Source organism: Nannospalax galili, unplaced genomic scaffold (assembly GCF_000622305.1).
Source record: "Nannospalax galili isolate Female #2095 unplaced genomic scaffold, S.galili_v1.0 scaffold344, whole genome shotgun sequence".
In the NCBI taxonomy this organism is placed as follows: domain Eukaryota; kingdom Metazoa; phylum Chordata; class Mammalia; order Rodentia; family Spalacidae; genus Nannospalax; species Nannospalax galili.
The window spans coordinates 263,556-284,694 of NW_008352153.1; the positions used below are offsets into that span (position 1 = coordinate 263,556).

The 21,139-nt window shown below is 43.7% G+C and overlaps 1 protein-coding gene across 11 annotated transcripts in view; it reads left to right on the top strand.

The window, feature by feature from the left end:
* Window positions 1-13,991: 13,991 nt before the first annotated feature.
* Birc6 (baculoviral IAP repeat containing 6) overlaps window positions 13,992-21,139 on the top strand; it is a 218,539-nt gene continuing 211,391 nt past the window's right edge. For 7 of the 11 annotated variants that reach the window (XM_029554049.1, XM_029554051.1, XM_029554052.1 and 4 more), the window contains exon 1: window positions 14,073-14,472. In XM_029554049.1, coding sequence (XP_029409909.1) covers window positions 14,151-14,472 — 322 coding nt within the window. In that variant the 5' untranslated portion in view covers window positions 14,073-14,150. Of the gene's footprint in view, window positions 14,473-21,139 lie in introns of all 11 variants that reach the window. The other 4 variants (XM_029554048.1, XM_029554054.1, XM_017802184.2 and 1 more) reach the window with 4 other exon arrangements.

Sequence of the window (21,139 nt, forward strand, 5' to 3'; positions counted from 1 at the left end):
AAATCTTAATATTTTAAAATTTTATATTTATTCATTGTGTGTATGTGTGTGTGCTCTTGTGCAACGGTACATGTGTGGAGGTCAAAGGACAACATGTGGAAGTCTATGCTCTCCTTTCACCATGTGGGTCCCAGGAGTTGAACCTAGGTCAGAAGAGCTCTTACCTGCTAAACTGTCTCACTAGCCCCTTAAGTAATATGCTTTGCAACATAAAGTTGCTAACTTCTATAGTGACAACTGTGAGTTTGACTGATTTCTATTTTATCTCAGTGCAGGAATCTGGGAAACAGGGTGGTTGTCAGCTCAGGAGAAGCAGCAAAGCCAGATGGACTACTGAATTAGCACTACAGTTCATCTCAGAATGGGGTCAGGGTTGAACGTGAATGAAGGGCAGGGCAGGGCACTGGGGGTTAATCAGAATAACCTGAATCAGGAGCAAAGGCTACGTTGCTAAGGGTAGTAACAGATCATTTTTCTCTGAAATCTTATTGTACCAGGCAAAGTTAGGTGGGGAACACTGAAACTTCTGGAAGTGTTTTAAGCAAGAAGGGATTCCTTACAGAGCTTTCTAAAAAAAGTCTTTGAAAGGGCCAGAGAGTAGATGGTAGGCTGGACCTTCAGGAATGACTCCTGGAACAATAGGGAACTGAAGCTACCTCCCAGGCCACAACTCAGAATGCATTCAGGGATCAACAGGGCTTCTGTTGCTATAGCAACATCACCCCACCCAACCCCCTCCTTCCACACACACCAGACATCCAAGGAAGGAACATGGAAGGGGTTGCTGTAGAAAACAAAACTTCACAGCTCTGAGGCCTTGCCATCTACTTGGGTGAAAGGAATTCCTACCCAAAGCTGCCAAGGAGACAGAAGTGTGAGTTTTAACTTTCTACTCCTGCCTGCAACACAGAAAGGGATTGTGGAGGAATGCAGAATGTGTGCTGAGTGACCCAATCCATACTACCAGCTAATACCAGCTAAAATGACTTGCTAATTTGTATTTTCTGAGACTGGGCCTTACTATATAACACTCTCTGGCCTGCAACTTGCTATGTAGATCAGCCTGACTTGACACTCACAGGGATCCACCTGCCTCTGGGTGTTAGGATTAAAGGTGTGTGCCATCATGCCCCAACCATGACATGCTAATTTGAAAGTGCAAGGAACAATACAGGGTGGCACATCTGCTTCCTAGCACTTGGGAAGTAACACCCTTGGGAGGCTTAAGCTCGAGGACTGCCATGAGTTTGAGAGGCCAGCCTGGGCTACATATCTACTTCCAAGCCACCCTGGGCTACAAAATAAGATCCTGTCCAAGATAAAAGGAATGAAGAAGGGAGGGAGGAAGGGAGGGGCAGAGGATGGAAATATACAGAATAAGAACAGGAAGGTCAGGTGTGTGGAAATACTGAATTTAAGATAAACATTTTTATTTAATATTGTATTAAATCTTTGAGAATTTTATACAATGTATTTTGATCATATTCACCCACCACTACTCCCTCTAACTCCTCCCAGATCCACCTCCCACATCCCTACCCTTCCCAACTTCATGTCCTTTTACTTTTTTTTTTTAACTTTATTTTTATTTTATGTATATAAGTGTATTGCCTGCACCCATGTTGTACAATGCCTGTGGTAGGAGAAGGCAGATTCCCTGGAAGTAGACTTATGGATGGTTGTTGGCTGCCATATGGGTGCTGGGAATTGAACCCAGGTTCTCTGAAAGAGCAGTCAGTGTTCTTAACCACTGAGCCATCTCTTCAGCCCTTTTTTAATTTTTAAAAAATATTTTATTATTTTTTCTGGGTGTGATGGTGCACACCTTTAATCCCAGCACTCAAGAGGCAGAGGCTAGTGGATCTCTATGAGTTCAAGGTCAGCCTGGTCTATATAGTGAGTTCCAGGCCAGCTGGGGCTACAGGGAGACCCTGTCTCAAAAAGATTTTTAAAAAAGTGTTATTTGATTTTTAATCATGTGTATGCATATATGTTTGTATGTGGATATGCTCATGTGAGTGTGGGTGTACTCAGGCCAGAAGCATTGGATTCTGGGGAACTGGGGTTACAGGTGATTGTGAGCCACCCCACATGGGTGCTGGAAACTAAACTCAGATCCTCTGGAGAACAGCAAGATAAACATTTTTCTATGTTATTTTTTATGGTTTTGATTTGCTTTTTTAACAGTTAATACTGCATGACCCTGGGCTGGAGCTATAGCTCAGTTGGGACATAAACTACATAGCAAGTTCAAGGCCATCCTGGGCTAGAGACTTTGTCTCAAACAGTACAAAATAGAACAAAATACCTGGTGCTGGAAAGATGGATAAGCTTAAGTAAAGGATGCTTCCTGTTCTTCCAGAGGACCTGAATTTGGTTTATAGCACCCACAGGAGGCAACTCACAACTGCCCGTGACTCCAGTTCCAGGGGATCTGGTGCCCTATTTTGCCCTCTGTGGGCACTGCACTCATATGGCATATATTCACTCAGGGACACACAGAAACAATAAAATAAGACAAAACCTTTTTTAAAAAAGCCTTAGGGCCAATCATTTCTCTTTTCAGACTTGCTTGATATTTTTGTTTTGTGAATATTTAATACATTAATATTGTTCAAAGTTTGAAGGTTTCATAGGCTTTATAATAACTCTTCTCTATTCTTCCTAGAGGTCAACAATGATAGACGTTTATGTGTACATTCCAGAGATATGCCTACACAAATGTGTGTCATAGTCTTCTCTCCCTATAAAATTTTTATTTGTGTGTATGTACATGGTATGTGTTTGTGTGCACATGTGATGGCACACATATGGAAATAAGAAGACAACTTTGTGGAGTCTGTTCTCTTCTTTTAAAAATTACTTATTAGTGTGTATGTACCATACTTGTCAGAGACCAACTTTGTAAAGTCAGTTCTCTCTCTGCACCTTTATGTGGGTACCAGGAATCAAACTCAGATTGTCAGTATTGCATCATCAGGGGACAAGTGCCTTTATCACAGAGACATCTTGCTGGCTCTGACTAAAACTTCTTCCCTGGGGGGAGATGTAAACAATACCCATGTCCTTTTGTGAAGATCCCAATGACAAACCAAGGTACAATTCCACCCAAGTTCATGCTGGGGAATCAATTAGTTTATTGGGCTTACTTACAGAGCAATGGATGAGGGTTTACTTACAGGAGTGTGGGTGCTCCCTGCTAAGGCCTCACTGGAAAGTCTTCACCCAGCATAGATGATGGCTTCTCCAAAGTTGCATGAATGGAGCCCCTCCTCTAGTCTTCCCCAGCCTGTATACCCTCAGGTGCTGTCTGCCTTGTTTCTTGAGAGCAGGTCTCATTGGCTTAGGACTCACCAAGTAGGCTAGGCTGGCTGGCCAGTGAGCCCTGTGGATCTGCCTGTCTCTGCCTTCCTAGCACCCGGATTATAGATCTACATTGTGCTACCATGCCCAGCTTTTTAAATGTATATTCTGGTGAACGGATCTCTTGCTTATAAAGCAGACCTTACCAATTATCATCTCAGCCCTGAAAACATATCACACTTTTTTTTTTTTTTTTTGTCTTTTTGAGACAGGGTCTCCTTGTAGCCAAAGCTGGCCTGGAACTCACTATGTAGACCAGGCTGGCCTTGAACTCACAGAGATCCACCTGCTTCTTCTGCCCGAGTGCTGGGATTAAAGGCGTGCACCACCATGCCCAGCTAACACTTTTTATAATTTGTTTTTGCTTTTAATTATGTATTTGTGTGTGTGCATGTGTGTATGTGCACATGCACATGAGTGCCCCTGCATGAGGGCACGGTTCCTAGAGACATCTGAAGGAACTGTTGCTCAGCAGTTTGGGTCTGCTCTTGGCCTTGAATGAATGCTGAGTCAGGTTGCTTCTTTATTAAGGTGTAACTGCAAAGCTGCAAAGCTGGGCTGGTGGCACACACATTTAATCCCAGCACTCAGGAGGCAGAGGCAGGTGGATCTCTGTGAGTTCCAGGCCAGCCTGGTCTACATAATGAGTTCCAGGCCAGCTGGGGCTGCTGGAAGTCCCTGTCTCAAAAAAAAAAAAAAAAAAAAAAAAAAGGCGTAACTGCAATGTGGCCTAGAAACACTGTATTTTGTGTGAAAGGCTCTCAACTTCAAACTCGCAGATCAGCCACTAGAGAAGTCTAGAGGAGAAAAGGAAATGGAACATCCCAGTCATACACTGGCAGCTGTGTGACATCAGGGGCAAGGCTTTTCTTGAAGCTCATGGTGGAGTGCTAACTCATGGATACTTGGAGAAGTCCTGAGGAAAAAGGGAATTATTGGATGTTCCCAGTCATACACAAGGTAAACAATATGACAAGCACAAGGCTTGCTTGTAGCTTGTACTGGTGTGCTTTAATAAATCTTTATTCATTTTTAGTTTTTATTTCCTTTTTTTTTTTTCTTTTTGAGACAGGGTCTTCCTGTAGCCCCAGCTGTCCTAGAACTCATTATGTAGACCAGGCTGGCCTTGAACTCACAAAGATCCACCTTCCTCTGCCTCCCGAGTGCTGGGATTAAAGGTGTGCGCCACCACACTCAGCCTTATTTCCTTCTTTACTTGGCCCAAACTGCAAGAAACTGTGCCCAGAAGTTTAGTTTCATTTTCAAATTTTTGCCTCCATTATGGACCTCTTTACCTCCTGAATCTTGTGCACATGCACAGCAATAAATTTACTTAAAGGAACTGGAGCTAATGTGGCATCAAAGCAAATTTATGAACTTTTAAATGTTATTCTACTGAATATAGTCCCTGCCTGTATACCATCGATTCAGAATCTTGGGAAAATATTGGTGACCTATTAAGCTGCTGCTTAGAAATTGTTCAATTGAAGCATTTAACTCTTTGGGACCAAATTAAAGTAGTAATACAGCTTTGTCAAGAGAAAAAAAGGGATGCTTCCAAAGAAACTACCTCTCACTGAACCTCATGTAGCTCCTCCACCTAATTCTTCTGCCTTTCACCCAGCTCCTCCGACCCCCGACCCAAAAGGCAATGGCAGAAACTAGCTTAGATAAGTAGGATCCCTCACTTTGACAGCTGCTGAGGATGAAAGTGCCAGCCTTTACTGCCCTGCATCTCCAGGCCTTTTTATAAAAATCTGTGATAGAATATCTTTTCCTAGTATGGCTTGGTGGCCTACACCTTTAATCCCAGCACTCGGGAGGCAGAGGCAGGCAGATCTCTATGAGTTCCAGGCCAGCTGGGGCTACAGGAGACCCTGTCTCAAAAAGACCAAAAAAAGAGAATATCCTTTCCTTCCTCAAAATTCATTTGTTATCTGCTTGTTTCCTGTGCATCATGCTGTTTTTGAATTCATTTTCCAGTTAAAATGATGTGGATAGGTTAAGGACAGTGGGCATTCTGATGTCTTTTTTTGTACGTTTTTGTAGACTAATGTTTTCTGTGTTCGGAGTTCTCTAAGTTACGAGTATTGAATCCAAGATTACATGTGGTACATTATAATGCGGTTTTTCTAATGCAAACAGCAAGACTGCTAGCCCTTTTTAAGAGGAATTCATGCTTGCCTATAAGTTATAAGTTAAAAAAGGGCCAGGTGTGTGCTGCACACCTTGGATCCCAGCACTCAGGAGGCAGAGGCAGGTGGATCTCTATGAGATCAAGGCCATCCTGGTCTTCTAAGTTCTAGCCAGCTGTGGCTACAGGGAGACCCTGACTCAAAACAGCAACAACCAAAGTAAAAACATGAGTCAAAGGAAATAATTAATGCTTAATAAATAAATATATTAATTAATAAATATTAATATATTTATTACATAAATATATGTATATAGATATAGACCCTCCTTAACTTATACACATTAGAAGAACTTATAGAACTTGTACACATAATGCATGTAACCAACATAAGTACTTCTGAAGTTTTATGAATGGTGAACTCTGTACAAACTGGATCAGATTAACCAGGTAAAAAAAACTAAGCTGGGCGTGATGCCACGCACCTTTATTCCCAGCACTCGGGAGGCAGAGGCAGGCAGATCTCTGAGTTTGAGTCCAGCCTGGTCTACACAGTGAGTTCCAGGCCAGCTGGAACTACAGGGAGACCCTGTCTCAAAAAGACAAAATAGATAAAAATAAATAAATAAATAAATAAATAACCAAAACCCAAACCAAACTGTTCCTCTTGCTGGGCATGGTGGTGCACATATTTAGTCCCAACACTCTGGCAGCAGAGGCAGGCAGATCTGTGTGAGATCGAGGCCAGCCTGGTCTAAATAGTGAGTTCCAGTCCAGCTGAGGCTACAGGGAGACCCTGTCCTCAAACAATACCACTAACAATAAAATTAATAAAAAAATTATTTCTCTCAATCCCACCCAACACATGCTCAAAAAACAAAACAAACAAATAAAAAACTTAAAACAGCAAGTTTTACCAAAAACCATAGTTTTATATAGACTCCCTTGGAAGAGCCAACTAAGGCTGGATTCCATTCTTATTAATTGGAGTGGAGGCTCAGCATCTGTGCTTTCCCCTTTAGGCTCCCTCTGGATTATAGCCCTCTCTGGATCTGGATCCTTTTTATTGACATTTTGTATCAGTATTGTTTGTTTGCTACAATAAATGAACCAGTATTGACACATACTACAAAGTCTGTAGTTACATTAAGGTTACTTTGAAAAACTATTTGAGGCAAAGTCTCACTATGCAGCCTTGACTGGCCTAGAACTCACAAGAGATTCACTTGCCTGTGCCTTCTGAGTGCTGGAATTAAAGGCGTGCACCACCATGCCTGGTCTAAGGTTCCTTTTTATTAGCATGGTGGGAATGTAAACTTGTGATATCTATAGGTTGGAGAGAGGCTGAAGCAGAAAGAGCATTTGAGCTTGGTATGGTAACTTATGACTGTAGCATAAGCATTCAGGAGACTAAGGCAGGAGGATCACCATAAATTTGAGGCCAGCTTGGACTGCATACTGAGCTTCAGGACATCCTGAGCTCCAGAGTGAGACACTGTCACAGGCAGACAAGCAGGTTTCCTTTGTGTTCTATATTTTTGGCTTGTTTGGTATTTTGAGACAGGTTCTCACTACGTAGCTCAGGTTGGTCCTGAACTGGTGATCTTCTTACTTCCCCTTCCTGAATGCTGGGATCAGAACCATTCAGTGCCTAGGTTCTGATTTTTTCTTTTCTTTCTTTTTTTTTTTTGTCTTTTTGAGACAGGGTCTCCCTGTAGCCCCAGCTGTCCTGGAACTCACTATGTAGACCAGGCTGGCCTTGAACTCATAGAGATCTGCCTGCCTCTGCCTCCCAAGTGCTGGGAATAAAGGCGTGTGCCACCATGGCCGGCCCTGGTTCTGATTTTTATAAATGTCCAGATGCCATGTACTCCCCACTGTGCTCACATAAGACAGTTTTAGGCCTACAAATCCCCTGTGCGCTCCACAGTCATTTCTCTCCCTGGGCACTGCTGAGCCTTCTGTGTCTGTTTGAACTTTTCTAGAATGTTATGGACAACTGTGGAGTCCTACAGTAGACACCCTTCTCAGAGTACCTTCTTTCAGTAAGCAATATGCATTGAAGGTGTCTGTGTCTCTTTTGCAGTTTCATAGCTCATTTCTTTCTTTTTCCTTTTGGTCTTTTTGAGACAGGGTCTCCCTGTAGCTGGTCTGGAATTCTGTATGTAGACCAGGCTGGCCTTGAATTTGTAGAGATCTGCTTGCCTCTGTCTCTAGTGCTGGGATTAAAGGCCTATACCACCAAGCCCAGCTTGCTCTTTTTATTACTGAGTTGTACTTAATTGTATAGTTTATCCATTCATCTACTAAAGGGCATGTGAGTTGCTTCCACCTTTGAATGACTGAATAAAGTTATAAAACACTCATGTGCAGTTTTGTGTGACATAAAATTTCAATTTAAAGGGCTAGAGATGGCTTAGTTTAGAGAACTGCCATTGCAGAGGACTGGGGTTTGATTCCTAGCATCCACATGGAGGCCAATAACTGCAACTCCAGTATCAGGTGATCTGACTCCCTCTTCTGGCCTCCACAGGCATTGCATGACATTGGTGTACTTAACATACATACAGACAAAACACTCATATGTGTAAAATAAAATTTCAAAATTCAATTTAATTGGATAAATTAAATTATTCTAGGAACAAATTGTTGCATGATTTGGTAACACTACCATTTTTGTTAGCATATATTAATTATGAATGATAACGGGTTTCATTATGACATTTTATTCATAGTTTTTTTCTTTTTTCTTTTTGAGACACTGTCTCCCTGTAGCCCCAGCTGGCCTGAAACTTGCTATGTAGACCAAGCTGGCCTCAAACTCACAGAGATCTGCCTGCCTCTACCTGGGATTAAAGGTGTGTGCCACTGGGCTCATATATCTAAAGAATTTTTTATCATATTCATCCCATCTGCTCTCTGGTCCTTCTCACATGTCCGTTACCCTCCTCTTCCCAACTAGTTCCATTTTCATGTTATTTTGTGTGTCTATATGAACCAGTTAATTTGTTCTGGACTCAGGGTCACAACCTGTGCCCCAACAAGGCAGCTTACCCACCCATCCTCCATAAGCCAATTATAAAAGCCAAATTAATAGTGAAAAGCAGAAAAAAAGATATTTATTCAATGTGGCACACTGGCAAGAAGGATAAAACTATCCAATGACTCCACAATTCCATTTCAGGGTCCAGCTGAAAGAGCAGAGTTTAAACTTTGTTTTAGGTTTGTGTGTGCATACAGTACCCATGGAGGACAGAAAACGACATCAGAGCCCCTGGAGCTGGAGTTGAGGAGCAAGTGTTCTTAAACACTGAGCTCTCTCTTGTCCCAAGAAGAGGGTTTAAATAGATGACAAGATATATGCATAACTAAGCACTCTGGACTGTTAAGGTTCAGATAGCCTTGCTGCCTCACCAACAGGCCCTCAGGGACCCTGCAAGCCCCTGAGAAAAGGGGACCCAGTTAATGAGCACCCTGGTCTTTGAAGTCAAGAGAAGCAGACTTTTCTCCAATGTTTGGCCAACACAGCAGGCTTCCCCTTTGATCTCTAAAGCGGGAAAGTTTTAACAGTTCCGCTCTCTGGCTTCCTCCCCGCCCCCAACTTTAAAAAGAATATATCCTCCTGCCTTCTGCACCCCCCAGAAGCCTCCCCTTATAAAAAAGACCCCAGCTTACGACCTGGGGCAGACATTTTCCCTGCCGGGAAAGGAATCGGTCCCATGTGTTCCTTTGCTAATAAACTCTATTCTGCTGGAGTTTTATCTGTGTCCTGGTGCTTTCTCCTGATCAACCGGATTCATCCATCACCTACTTTACCTATCATGGCCAAGGTGCGTTCCCTTGTTGTATAGCAGTTTTCTCTGAGAGATAAAGACACTCCATCTTTTTTTTTGGGGGGGGGTGTCTTTTTTGAGACAGGGTCTCCTGGTAGCCCCAGCTGGCCTGGAACTATGTAGACCAGGCTGGCCTTGAACTCATATAGACCAGCCTGCCTCTGCCTCCCGAGTGCTGGGATTAAAGGCCTGTGCCACCACGCCTGGCTAAGACACTCCATCTTAAGGAGCTTTCCCTCCATAAGACAGGAGGGTGTTATTTTTATTTTTGTTTATTTTTTGAGACAGGATCTCCCTGTAGCATTGATCTTTAGTCATTTCTGTTCTTGTAAGTAACCCATCAGCTCACCCAGTTGGGCTTTGGTGGTCTCTTTACTTTAGTCTGTTATTAGTTCCCTATGTGGGTTGAGTTGACATTTGCTCACATCTCCCCAGGAATAGTGTCACACAGTGCTTGCTCACCACTGTCTCAGCTCCACAAATTTCCTGCAAGGTCAGTTTCTCCTGCAAGGTCGTCTGATAAGTTGTAAGAGGTTCCTCTACAGAACAAGTTCCTACTCTAGCTGCCACCAGACTATTCTTTCTCCATTAGGAGATTTCTGAGGAGATTCTCATTTCTTGGAATCCATCCATTCTTTCAATAGTCTGATAGCCAACGAGGGGAGCACAAGTGTTCATGCCTGCTAGTCAAGCCACTTATAAGTTTAATTAAGGTAAATAACTTATAAGTTATTTAAAGTAACATGGATAAGGGGTTATTTACAGGAGCATGGGCAACTTTGGGATATTCTGGCTCTCACAACATTCTCTTTTAACTGCCATGGGCAAGCTATAATTAAAATAACTTATTATTTAAAAATTAAATACATAAAAAAGGAGGGATAAAAGGTAACTGCTCAAAACATACATGGCATATTTTAGCAAATTTAAATTACCTGTACACCTACTTTTAACTACCAAGCTTTTTCCTTTTTTTGGTCTTTTTGAGACAAGGTCTCCCTGTAGCTCCAGCTGCTTGGAACTCCCTATGTAGACCAGGCTGGCCATGAACTCACAGAGATCCGCCTGCCTCTGCCTCCCAAGTGCTGGGATTAAAGACATGTGCCACCACGCCCATTTTTATGATTGGTTCTAAACCTGAACCTGGGTCTTGAACCTCTTAAAGATCTCAGTAAGCCCTTAAACTACACTCATAGTCTCACAAAAAAGCAAAAGATTACAATAAAGAATGATCTTTGAAACACTTATTTTCAGGAATCTATGCACATGTGAGCTTGAGATTTATTTTTGGTTGAGACATGGTTTTCCTGCAGCCCCAGCTGGCCTGGAACTCAATATATAGACCAGGCTGGCCTCTATCTAGCAGAGATCCCTCTGCCTCTGCCTCCCAAGTGCTAGGATTAGAGGTATGCACTATCAAGCCCAACTCATTACACAGGTTTCTGAGCATGAGTCTGAAATAAGCAGTATGAGCTTCCAAATGAAACTGCCTGTGTTCAAAATCTAGCTTATGTTAGCAACAACTCAAAGACAGTGAGATCATGGACAAGGCATTTAGCCTTTGTTTTGCCTGGTTTTTATTTACCAGCACTAAAGGAAATTGTTTTACTTTCTGTGGCTGTGATACATGGTTTATCTCACCTCACACTTTACAGTCCATCATGGAGGGGAGCCAAGGTAGGAATGGAAGCAGAGACCATGGAGGAGCACTGCTTACTGGCTTGCTTTTTAGCTGATTCCAGATCCAGTCAAGCTGAGACCTAAGGTTAGCCACCATACAAGTGGTGCAAGAAATTTTATCATTTTCATTTGACTTAGTAGAACATTCTCAGAACCAGGGTGGTTGTGGGTCCCACTGGGGAGGTAGAGGCAACGGGTACAGAAGTTCAAGCTTCTGTAATATCAGTTGAGAGAGAAAGAGGGGGGAAGGGATGAGGAGGGAGAAAGAAAGAGATCTTCAGTATGTGTGTAAGCAACTTGCTTGGCTAATAAGAGATAATGTTAGAGTAACTAAAAATCCAATACTCATTTATACTTTAATAATATTTGAGTTTTTTCACTTCTAACATTAGATAAAAGGAATATATCCTCCTTGAGAGATGGGTCAGCAGTTAAAAGCACTGGTTGCTGTTGCAGAGGATCAGGATTCAGTACCCAGGACCCATATGGCAGTTAATAATCATCCATAGCTCAAGTTTCAGGGGATCCAATACCCGCTTCAGGCTTCATTGGCATTTCACACACTTACTCACAGGCTGACAAAACACTCATAAAGTATATATATATATATATATATATATATATATACCACCCCCACCCCCAACACTGAGGAACATCACAGAAGAGAGGGCAGAAAGAATGTAAGAGTCACTCGAACTCACAAAGATCCTCCTGCCTCTGCCTCCCAAGTGCTGGGATTAAAGGCATGCGCCACCATGCCCGGCTAAAGTATAATTTTTTTTAAAGAATATGGGGCTCAGCAGTTAAGAGCACTGGCTGTTCTTGCAGAAGACCTGGGTTTGAATCCTAGCACTCACATGGTGCTAGTTCCAGGGGATCCGATGCCCTCTTTTGTCCTCCACTGCATGACATGGGTGCACTTACATACATGCAGGCAATGCATGCATACACATAAAGTAAAAATAATAAAATATTAAAAAATGGAATATATAAAATTGGGATAATCCATAAATATTTCCTGGTGGAAGTCTGCAGGAATGTATGAAGGTAATTTTTTCAATGATTTCCCCCTCCCCACCTATAGTGTTTTATGTAGCTCAGGCTGGGTTCAAAGTCTTGTATCAGATGACCCTGAACACCCGCCTTTTTGTCTTTTTGAGATAGGGTCTCCCTGTAGCCCCAGCTGGTCTGGAACTCCCTATGTAGTCCAAGCTGGCTTCAAACTCATAAATCTGCCTGCCTCTGCCTCCCAAGTGCTGGGATTATAGGTGTGGATCATAAATGAGTCTTAATATTCTTAACAGCACTAGTTTTTTTAAAACTTTTAAAATTTTTTATAGGTAGTCATTATGTAGCCCTGGCTAGTTTGGAATTTTCTGTGTAGGCCAGACAAGCCTCATTGAACTCAGATTTGCCTGCCTCTGCCTCAGAGGTGCTGGGATTAAAGTCCCACACCACCAGGCACAGCCATTTTTTAAGTTTTACTATTCAGCTCTGGCTGGGCTGGAACTCACAATTTAGTTACTCCTCCTGCCTCAGCCTCTGGAGTGCTGGGATTACAGTCATGCTCCACTACAGCAATGGGCTTTTTTTTTTTTTTTTCCCACCCATGCAGTTTGGGAATTGGACCTAGGGCTGCAAGTGCTTGGCCACTGAACTCTATTCCCAACCCACCGTTTTAAGGAAAACTAAGCCTTTTGAAGATAATGATACTCAATGATACTAATGATACTCAAATGCCCAATACATGCTGTTTAAAAAGAAAATTATTTTTGTGTTGGGAATCAAACTCAGAGAAGTCTGCAAGCACGTTATTGAGCTACGTCTCTAGCCCCAGAACTACAGTGAATGTATTTATTCACGATTTTTTTTTTTCGGTGTTGGGGAGCTAAGTATATATACATCAAACCTCAAATCCCTACCTTTGATATCGTACTAAAAGTATATAATATGTATCACTGAAGAAAACTCGGTGAAAGGTTAAGTTGGACCTTAGGGCAATTTTTGAATACTGGTAAGACATATCCCTTAGTTTTAATTTAATCTGTTCAAAGTTATTGTAGCATTTGGGGTTAAATCACAGAGGTCTTCTCTGATAAATATGCATATATACATGCAGGTATACCACCAACCCTCACCCCCACACTCCTTGAGAGTTCTTGTTACTTAGCCCAGACTTGCCTCGAATTGGTGGCAGTCCTGCCTCAGACACCCTTGGGCTAGGATTTCAGGCACCTGCCACCACACCCAGGTTGACACTATCTATCTGCAAGTAACTGAATCTAGTGTTTCAACATAGTTTGAAAAAAAAAAAAACTATTCTCTAAATGAGGCTGGATCATACTAAATTGACTACCCCTCCAAAACCCATACAAACCTATTCATGTAAGTAGTTATTTGGACGCTAAACTGTTAGCACCTCATTCTCTACCATTTCAGCTTTACAAAACAACTTGGGAATGGGGACCACGCTGTAAAAGTCACAGGTACGAAAGGTCGTTTGGTTCCTCAAATCCAAACAAGAGACTGCTCTGATTATGAGCCGAGGCCTGCTTCCGGATCCGCTGGCCCGCGCCTGCGGGGAACGGCCGGCATAATTACACCCGCCGCGAAGGGCCTGGAGTCCGCCTAGCGGAACTACACAGAACCCAGCTTAGCCCGCTCCGCGAGGCGCCAGGCGGAACTCCAGCCGCAGCCACTCCCAGGGCTCGCAGGAAGAAACTGGGATGTTGAGGACGCCGAGATGGCCAGAGCAGGGGCGCGTGGCAAACGCCAGCCCTCCTCGGAAGCTCCGCCTGTCGAGTTCCCGCCCCGCCCCTTCCCTCACCAGTCCCAGTTAGCACTCCGACCCGGGCCCTATGATCCCTTCCACGCATGCTCCAGCCGCCAGAACCCGGCCCCGCCCTCAACCCCACCCCCTATTTCCTTTCCCTTCCCTCGCCACCCTACCCGCGCGCTCATCCTGTCGGGCCCTCCCGCGCATGCTCCGCCCGCTGGGCTTCGGTCCCACCCCCTGTCCCCTCCCCCGCCATCCTCCTAGAGCGTCTGGCCTGTCCGGCCGGGTGGCGAACGTTTCGCGTGCGTGCGGGCGCTTGACTTCATTTCCGGCTAACGCGCTCTGCTTTGCCCCCTGGCCCCGGATGGTGACTGGCGGTGGTGCTGCACCTCCCGGGACTGTCACTGAGCCGCTTCCCAGTGTGATTGTGCTGAGCGCAGGCCGGAAGATGGCGGCTGCGCCTGCGGCGGCCTCCGGCCCAGGCTGCTCCTCCGCGGCGGCGGCCGGGGCGGGGGGCTCCGAGTGGCTGGTGCTGCGGGACGGCTGCATGCGCTGCGACGCCGACGGGCTGCACAGCCTTTCCTATCACCCGGCGCTCAACGCCATCCTGGCCGTCACCAGCCGCGGGACCATCAAAGTCATCGACGGCACGTCGGGGGCCACCCTGCAGGCCTCGGCGCTCAGCGGTAAGTACCGCACGCCGGGCGGGGGCTAGGCCAGTCGCCGGAGGAACCCGGCCGGCGGGATGCTGGTCGCGGAAGCTGCCCAGCCCCGGGGCTCGGCCTTGCGAAGGCCGGGCCGGGGGTTCGAGTCCGGCGGGGCACCGAGGCCCGGAAACTGCGGCCGCGGACCTTCGGCCTCGCAGGAAAGCTGCAGTAGTTGGGGAGGAGAGCCCGGCCAGTCAGGGAGCGCCAGAGTTTCTTTCCGGGCCTTACGCGTCTGGACCGGCCTGGTTTAGTGGGAGGTGAGGAGGCCTTGGAGGTCGGCACCAGAGAAGGCCTGGTCCTCGCCCAGCTTGTGGACCAGGTGTTGGTCCTGCGCCGGGCCAGCCAGGGCTGTGGCGGGAGAGGTGGGTGGCCGGAGGCGAGGGGTGGAAAGCGTCGGAGCCCTCCCTTCGTGAGGAGAAGCGGCCGGCCGGCCGGCTGGTCCCGCAGGTGCGGGACCTCTGGTGGGCTCCACGTCCGGGTTGGGGGTGGGGTGAACTGTTGGGGGCGGGGAGGGAAGTAGGCGGACCAGTTAGTTGCCTCTTCTGTAGGGTGGACGACTGTGGGACTGAGGAGTGCAAAGGCTAGACCTGGTTCCCTAGCTCCGTAGTTCTAGATTGCCCCCCTCCTCAGTGTCAAGAAGCTTTGCACTTGTAATTACTTGAAACTTCTGGCCCTCTCAACTTGTTACCAGAGCGAGCCAAAAATTGGGAGTTGGAGGTATATCTGAATTTCCCCCGTGGAGGAGAGCATCTCTGGGTGGTGTAAACGTAGGTTCAGAAATAGGACTTTTAGGATGCATAAGATTAAAGCTCCTTAAGTGGACAGACTGGAGTGTTTGGGATTGTCCACCTAAGATATATTGTATTTGGCAGAGATTACATTTCATTTGTGGGTACATGATGAGTAACTTAATTTTGATGTTAAAGGTTAAGACGGAAAAGTTCGTTTATTAGTGAGTTAGACTCATGCTCAGAGATAGATTGTATGCGACTGCATTTAGCCAAATGGAAGTAGTTATGTGGTCTACCAGTTCACTTTGTATTATTTTACATAGACATATAAGGATAAGCTTACTGTGTGAGTAATAAGGCATAAGAGTATATGGCAATTTAGGGATACAGAGATGAAATTAGAGATGTTAATTTTTGTTGACGTGAAGCTTATAAAAGAACTGATTATGTATAGTTAAAGGATATAAACCTGGAATATGTTTTTTTTGTTTTTGGTATTTTTGAGACAGGGTCTCCCTGTACCCCAGCTGTCCTGGAACTCACTATGTAGACCAGGCTGGCCTTGAACTCACAGAAATCTGCCTGCCTCTGCCTCCCAAGTGCTGGGATTAAAGGTGTGAGCCACCACACCTGGTCAAACCTGGAATATGTTTTAAAGATAAGTCTAAGGAAGTTTTGGGTGGCCGGCTTGTAATTTTTTTTCTTTTCTTGGCTTAGGTAAATAAGGAAAGGATGGGCCTAGATGTAGCAATTCAGTTAGTGCAACTTGAACCTAACAACTTGTTACAGTGTTTGAGGGAAAGATATTCATTACATACTGATATCTTTTTTTTTTTTTTTTTTGAGACGGTCTCCCTGTTTTATGGATATCTTTTTGGGGGTGGTTGAGGCAAGGTCTCACTGTGTAGCCTCAGCTGACCTCAAACTCACAGAGATCCATCTGCCTCTGCCTCCTGAGTGCTGGAGGTGTGTACCACCATGTAACATACAGATGTCTTTTTAAAACTCATGTGAAGTATTTCAACTATGAAAAGGAATGAAGAATACATAATGTTGGGACTGGAGAGATGGCTCAGCAGTAAGAGCTCTGATTGCTCTTGAAGAGGACCTAGGATCGGTTTCCAACATAAACAGGATAACTAATAACCATCTGTGACTCCAGTTCCAGGGAATTTGAATGCCTCTTCTGACTTCTGCCAGCATTGCAGGTCAGAGGTGCACTTACATGCGGAGAGTACACTCATACGCTTACATACATGCAGACAGCACACGTATACATAGAATAAGAAGAAATAGCTTTTTGTGTGTGTGTGTGTGTGTGTGTCTTTTTGAGACAGGGTGTCCTTGTAGCCCCAGCTGTCCTGGAATTCACTATGTAGACCAGGCTGGTCTCAAACTCACAAAGATCCACCTGCCTCTGCCTCCGGAGTGCTGGGATTAAAGGCATGCACCACCACACCCAGCAGAAGTAATAAAATTAAAAAGAAAAAATATGTAGTGCAAATGATCATGTGTTCTCAATACCACATAAGAAATAAAATATTGCAAATATAACAGAAATCTCCTCTGTCTCCTGAATTGCATTCTGTTAACCCTCCCATATAAATATTATCAGTTTTTTTTGAGATAGGGTCTCCCTTTTTCCCCAGCTTGCCTGGAACTCTGTAGACAAGGTTGGCCTCGAACTCACAGAGATCTGCCTGCTTCTACCTCTGCCTCTGACTCCCTGCTCTGTTTTAAGTTTTTTTAAAAACTATTTTTATTTATAGCTGGGCATGGTGACACATGCCTTTAGTGCCAACAGAGGCAGGTGGATCTCTGTGAGTTCCAAGGCCAGCGGCCAGCCTGGTCTACATAGTGAGTTCAGGTCAGCTGGGACTACAGGGAGACCCTGTCTCAAAAAGACAAAAGGCGCTGGAGAGATGGCTCAGCAGTTAATAACACTGGCTGTTCTTGCAGAAGAACAGGGTTCGAATCCCAGCACCCACATGGCAGCTAACAACTGTCTGTAACTCCAGTCCCAGGGGATCCGACAGCCTCTTCTGTTGTCTATGGGCATTGCATGACACAGGTGCACTTACCTGCATGCAGGCAATACACACATAGACATAAAAAATTTTTTTTTAAAAAAGACAATTTTTAAAAAAATTTTATTTTTATTTGATGTGTATGAGTGTATTGCTTGCATATGTAAGTCCACCGGTATTGTGTAGTGCCCTCAGGTCAGAAGAGGGCATCAGATCCCCTTGAACTGGAGTTATAGGTGGTTGTTAGCTGCCATGTGGGTGTTGGGAATCCAACCTGGGTCCTCTGCAAGAGCAGACAGTGCTCTTAACCACTGAGTCATCCCCCCCCCTTAAAATTTTATTTTTATTTATGTGTATTTGTATGCATCTGTGAGTATATGTCACATGTGTGAAAGGTACTCATGGAAGCCAGAAGAGGGTGTCAGATCCCCTGGAACTGGAGTTACAGGTGGTTGTGAGCATCCCAATGTGGGTGCAGGGAACTGAGCTAGGGCCCTCTGGAAGAGCAGTTAAGTGCTTTTAACTGCTGAGACATCTCTCCAGCCCATCTGTTAGCATTTCTACAAAGTCATATTAACAAGTATTGAAGTGTTTTGGATAGTCAGTTTAATTGGGGTGTTTTTGTGTCTGGAGGCCATGTTTTAGAATAATAACATGTGTCAGGGTTTGTTAAAAATGGTTTTAGGTTTATGTACCTGTAAACAGGAAGGAAGAAAATATTCACCTTTGTGGAAGAGTATGAGGGTTTTAGGTGAATAATATGAATGTAAAAGTACATGCATTAGGTTAGGGGTGGTCATGCACACCTTTAATCCCAGCACTTGGGAGGCAGAGGCAGGCAGATCTATGTGAGGCCAGCCTGGTCTACATAGTGAGTTCCAGGACAGCTGGGGCTACAGGGAGACCCTGTCTCAAAAAGACAAAAACAAAAAACAAAAAAAAAAACAAAACACATGCATTGGGGGCTGGATGGCTCAGCAGTTAAGACCACTTGACTGTTCTTGCAGCAGACCCAGGTTCGAATCCTGGCACCTACATGGCAGCTAACAACTGTCTGTGATTCTAGTTCCACGGGATCCGACAGCCTCTTCTGTCCTTTGCAGGCATTGCACGACACAGGTGCACCTACCTACATGCAAGCAATACACACGTACACATAAAATAAAAATAATAAATAAAATTTTTTTAAAAAGTACATGCATTAAAAAGCACTGATTGGGAATAACATACTAGGGACATGTTGAGTCATTTGATAATTAGAAATTAGGAGATTGGATACAATTACAGGTGGCCATGCATGAAGATTGAGTATGAGATTTAAAAAAAAATATAGAGAATGGCTAACAGAATAAAAAGGACTATGAGAAAACAGTTGAAACTAACAGTGAATAAATTCTGAAACATTTTACATATGAGAACCAATGTTTATTATGCATAATACAGAGGTTGTGTAGGATCTTTGTTGGTAATTTTTCAGATGGCCCGGAAGGGAATGCTGCATTTCATGTTTAACCTAGAATATGTAGGTAATTTTTAAAGTTTGCTTCTAGTGGTTAATAGAGGATAACAGTTGTTAAAAATAGAGTAGGTACCAGTAGTGACTGTGGTTCTAATACAGCCCCTCTTATCGGTCCATGGGAAATGAATCACTTTTTCTGTATCAAGAAAGACATCTCTGAAGGGATAAAGTGGGATAACAATATGGAATTTTATTGAGTGATAGTATTTTGCCTCGGGTTCAGGTTGTAGGGTCATGGGTAGCTTGTTAGTATAGATTGGAAGTTAAAGGAGTCAAGCAGCATTTATCTGTATTTACTCAATGAGGTGCTAATGGTGCATAGGTTAGGCAAGTACTTTTTGTTCCCTATTAAAAGTATAAATACTTTTATTTTTATTTTATTTTTAATATTTAATATTTTTAATTTATTTTTTCAAATATTTTATTTATTTTTATTTTATGTGTGTGTATTGCCTACATGTAAGTAAGTGCACCCATGTCATGCAATGCCCTTGGAGGACAGAAGAGACTGTCGGATCCCCTGGAACTGGAGTTATGGACAGTTGTTAGCTGCCATGTGGGTGCTGGGTTTGGAACCGTGGTCTTCTGCAAGAACAGTCAGTGTTTTTAACTGATGAGCCACCTCTCCAGCCCAGTATTTAATATTTTTTATTTTTATGTATATGAGTATATTGTCTGCATGTATGTAAGTACACCCGTGTTGTGCCATACCCCTGGAGGTCAGAAGAAGGTATTGGATTTCTCTGGAACTGGAGTTACAGACCCATTGTTAGCCACCATGTAGGTGCTGAGAATCGAACCCAGGTCCTCTGCAAGAGCAGCCAGTGCTCTTAACCACTGAGCCATCTCTTCAGCCCCCAAAGTATAAATACTTTTAAATAACTCTTAAAAGAGTTAAGATTTTGGCCAGGTTTGGTGGTACAGGTGTAGAGGCAGGAGGCAGAAGTAGAGGTAGTCAGATCTCTGACTACTAGCCTGGTCTACATAGTGAATTCCAGGCCACCTGCCAGGGCTATGTACTGAGACCTTGTCTGAACCCCCTCCCCCTGAATTAAGATTTTGAAGACTCTGCTGTTGATACCTTGGCATTCAGAGATCCTCCATGAGCTGTCCCTCTCCAGTCTCTCTAGACTTGCCTCTATTTTGTTTGTGAAACTGCTTCATTTTTTTCTTTCTTAACTATAGTAGTTTTGCTGTTACTTGGAATGTACCAATTCCCTTCAGTTAACTAGGCAAATCTTAGTCTTACTCAGTTTTGTTTTTTGAGGCAGGGCCTTACTCTAGCCCAGGCTGACCTAGATGGAATTCAGGCTGGGCCAAACTCATGGTGATATCTTTTTTTTTTTTTTTAATATATATTTTTTAATACTTTTTTATTTTTTTTTTTTTATGTGTATGAGTGAGTATTGCCTGTATGTGAGTGCATCCATGTTATGCAGTGCTATGGAGGTCAGAAGAGGGCTTTGGAATCCCCTGGAACTGGAGTTAAGGACGGTTTGTAGCCGCCGTGTGGGTGCTAGGACTTGAACCTGGGTCCTCTGCAAGAAGAGTCAGTGCTCTTAACTGCTGAGCCATCTCTATAGCCCCTCATGGTGATATCTTATCTTGAGTATTGGTTTTACAAGCTTGAGCCATTGTGCCTTGCTTTTACTCAGGATGTGCTCTAGCACATCCTAACCTAGAGCTCTGCTAACCCCAAACTCCTAAACACATGTTGTCCTATTAATGCCCATTTTAGCAAATTGGCCGTTTATTGTTTCTGATGTCTTGAATACTTAAATTTCATTTTTTAAAGCTTTTTGTAAATATATTTATTTCTCATATTTTAAGCTCCTTGTAGAAAGGTGTCTTGTTCATTTCTTCATATCCCTTCCTCAGGATACTTGGTATAAAATATTAACGCACATTATTTTTGATTTGATACATGCATACCATGACATTTTTAATATGCTATATTTTTTGGAGCAGTTTTTAGGTTCATAGCAAAATTGAGTAGAAATACAGAGTTCAGGTATATCCTTTGTTCCCGTACATTATCTCCATCAGTCAGCCCTCTTTCCATCAGTGTGGGACACCACAGTGCTACATTTGTTACAATACATAACAGTGCATTGACCATCATCATTTAGCATCCTTAGTTTATATTAGAGTTTACTCCTGATGTTCACATTCTGTATGTTTGAACAAATAAATAATGGCATGTACACACTATTCTACTGCAATTCAGAATAGTTGCATTGCCTTTAAGTACCCTGCTCTGCCTGTTCATTCCTCTCCTCTCCCATTTGGTAGCTACTGATCATTTTATTGCTTCCATAGTTTTTCGTTTTTCAGAATGTTATAGTTGGGGTTATATTATAGATTTTTTT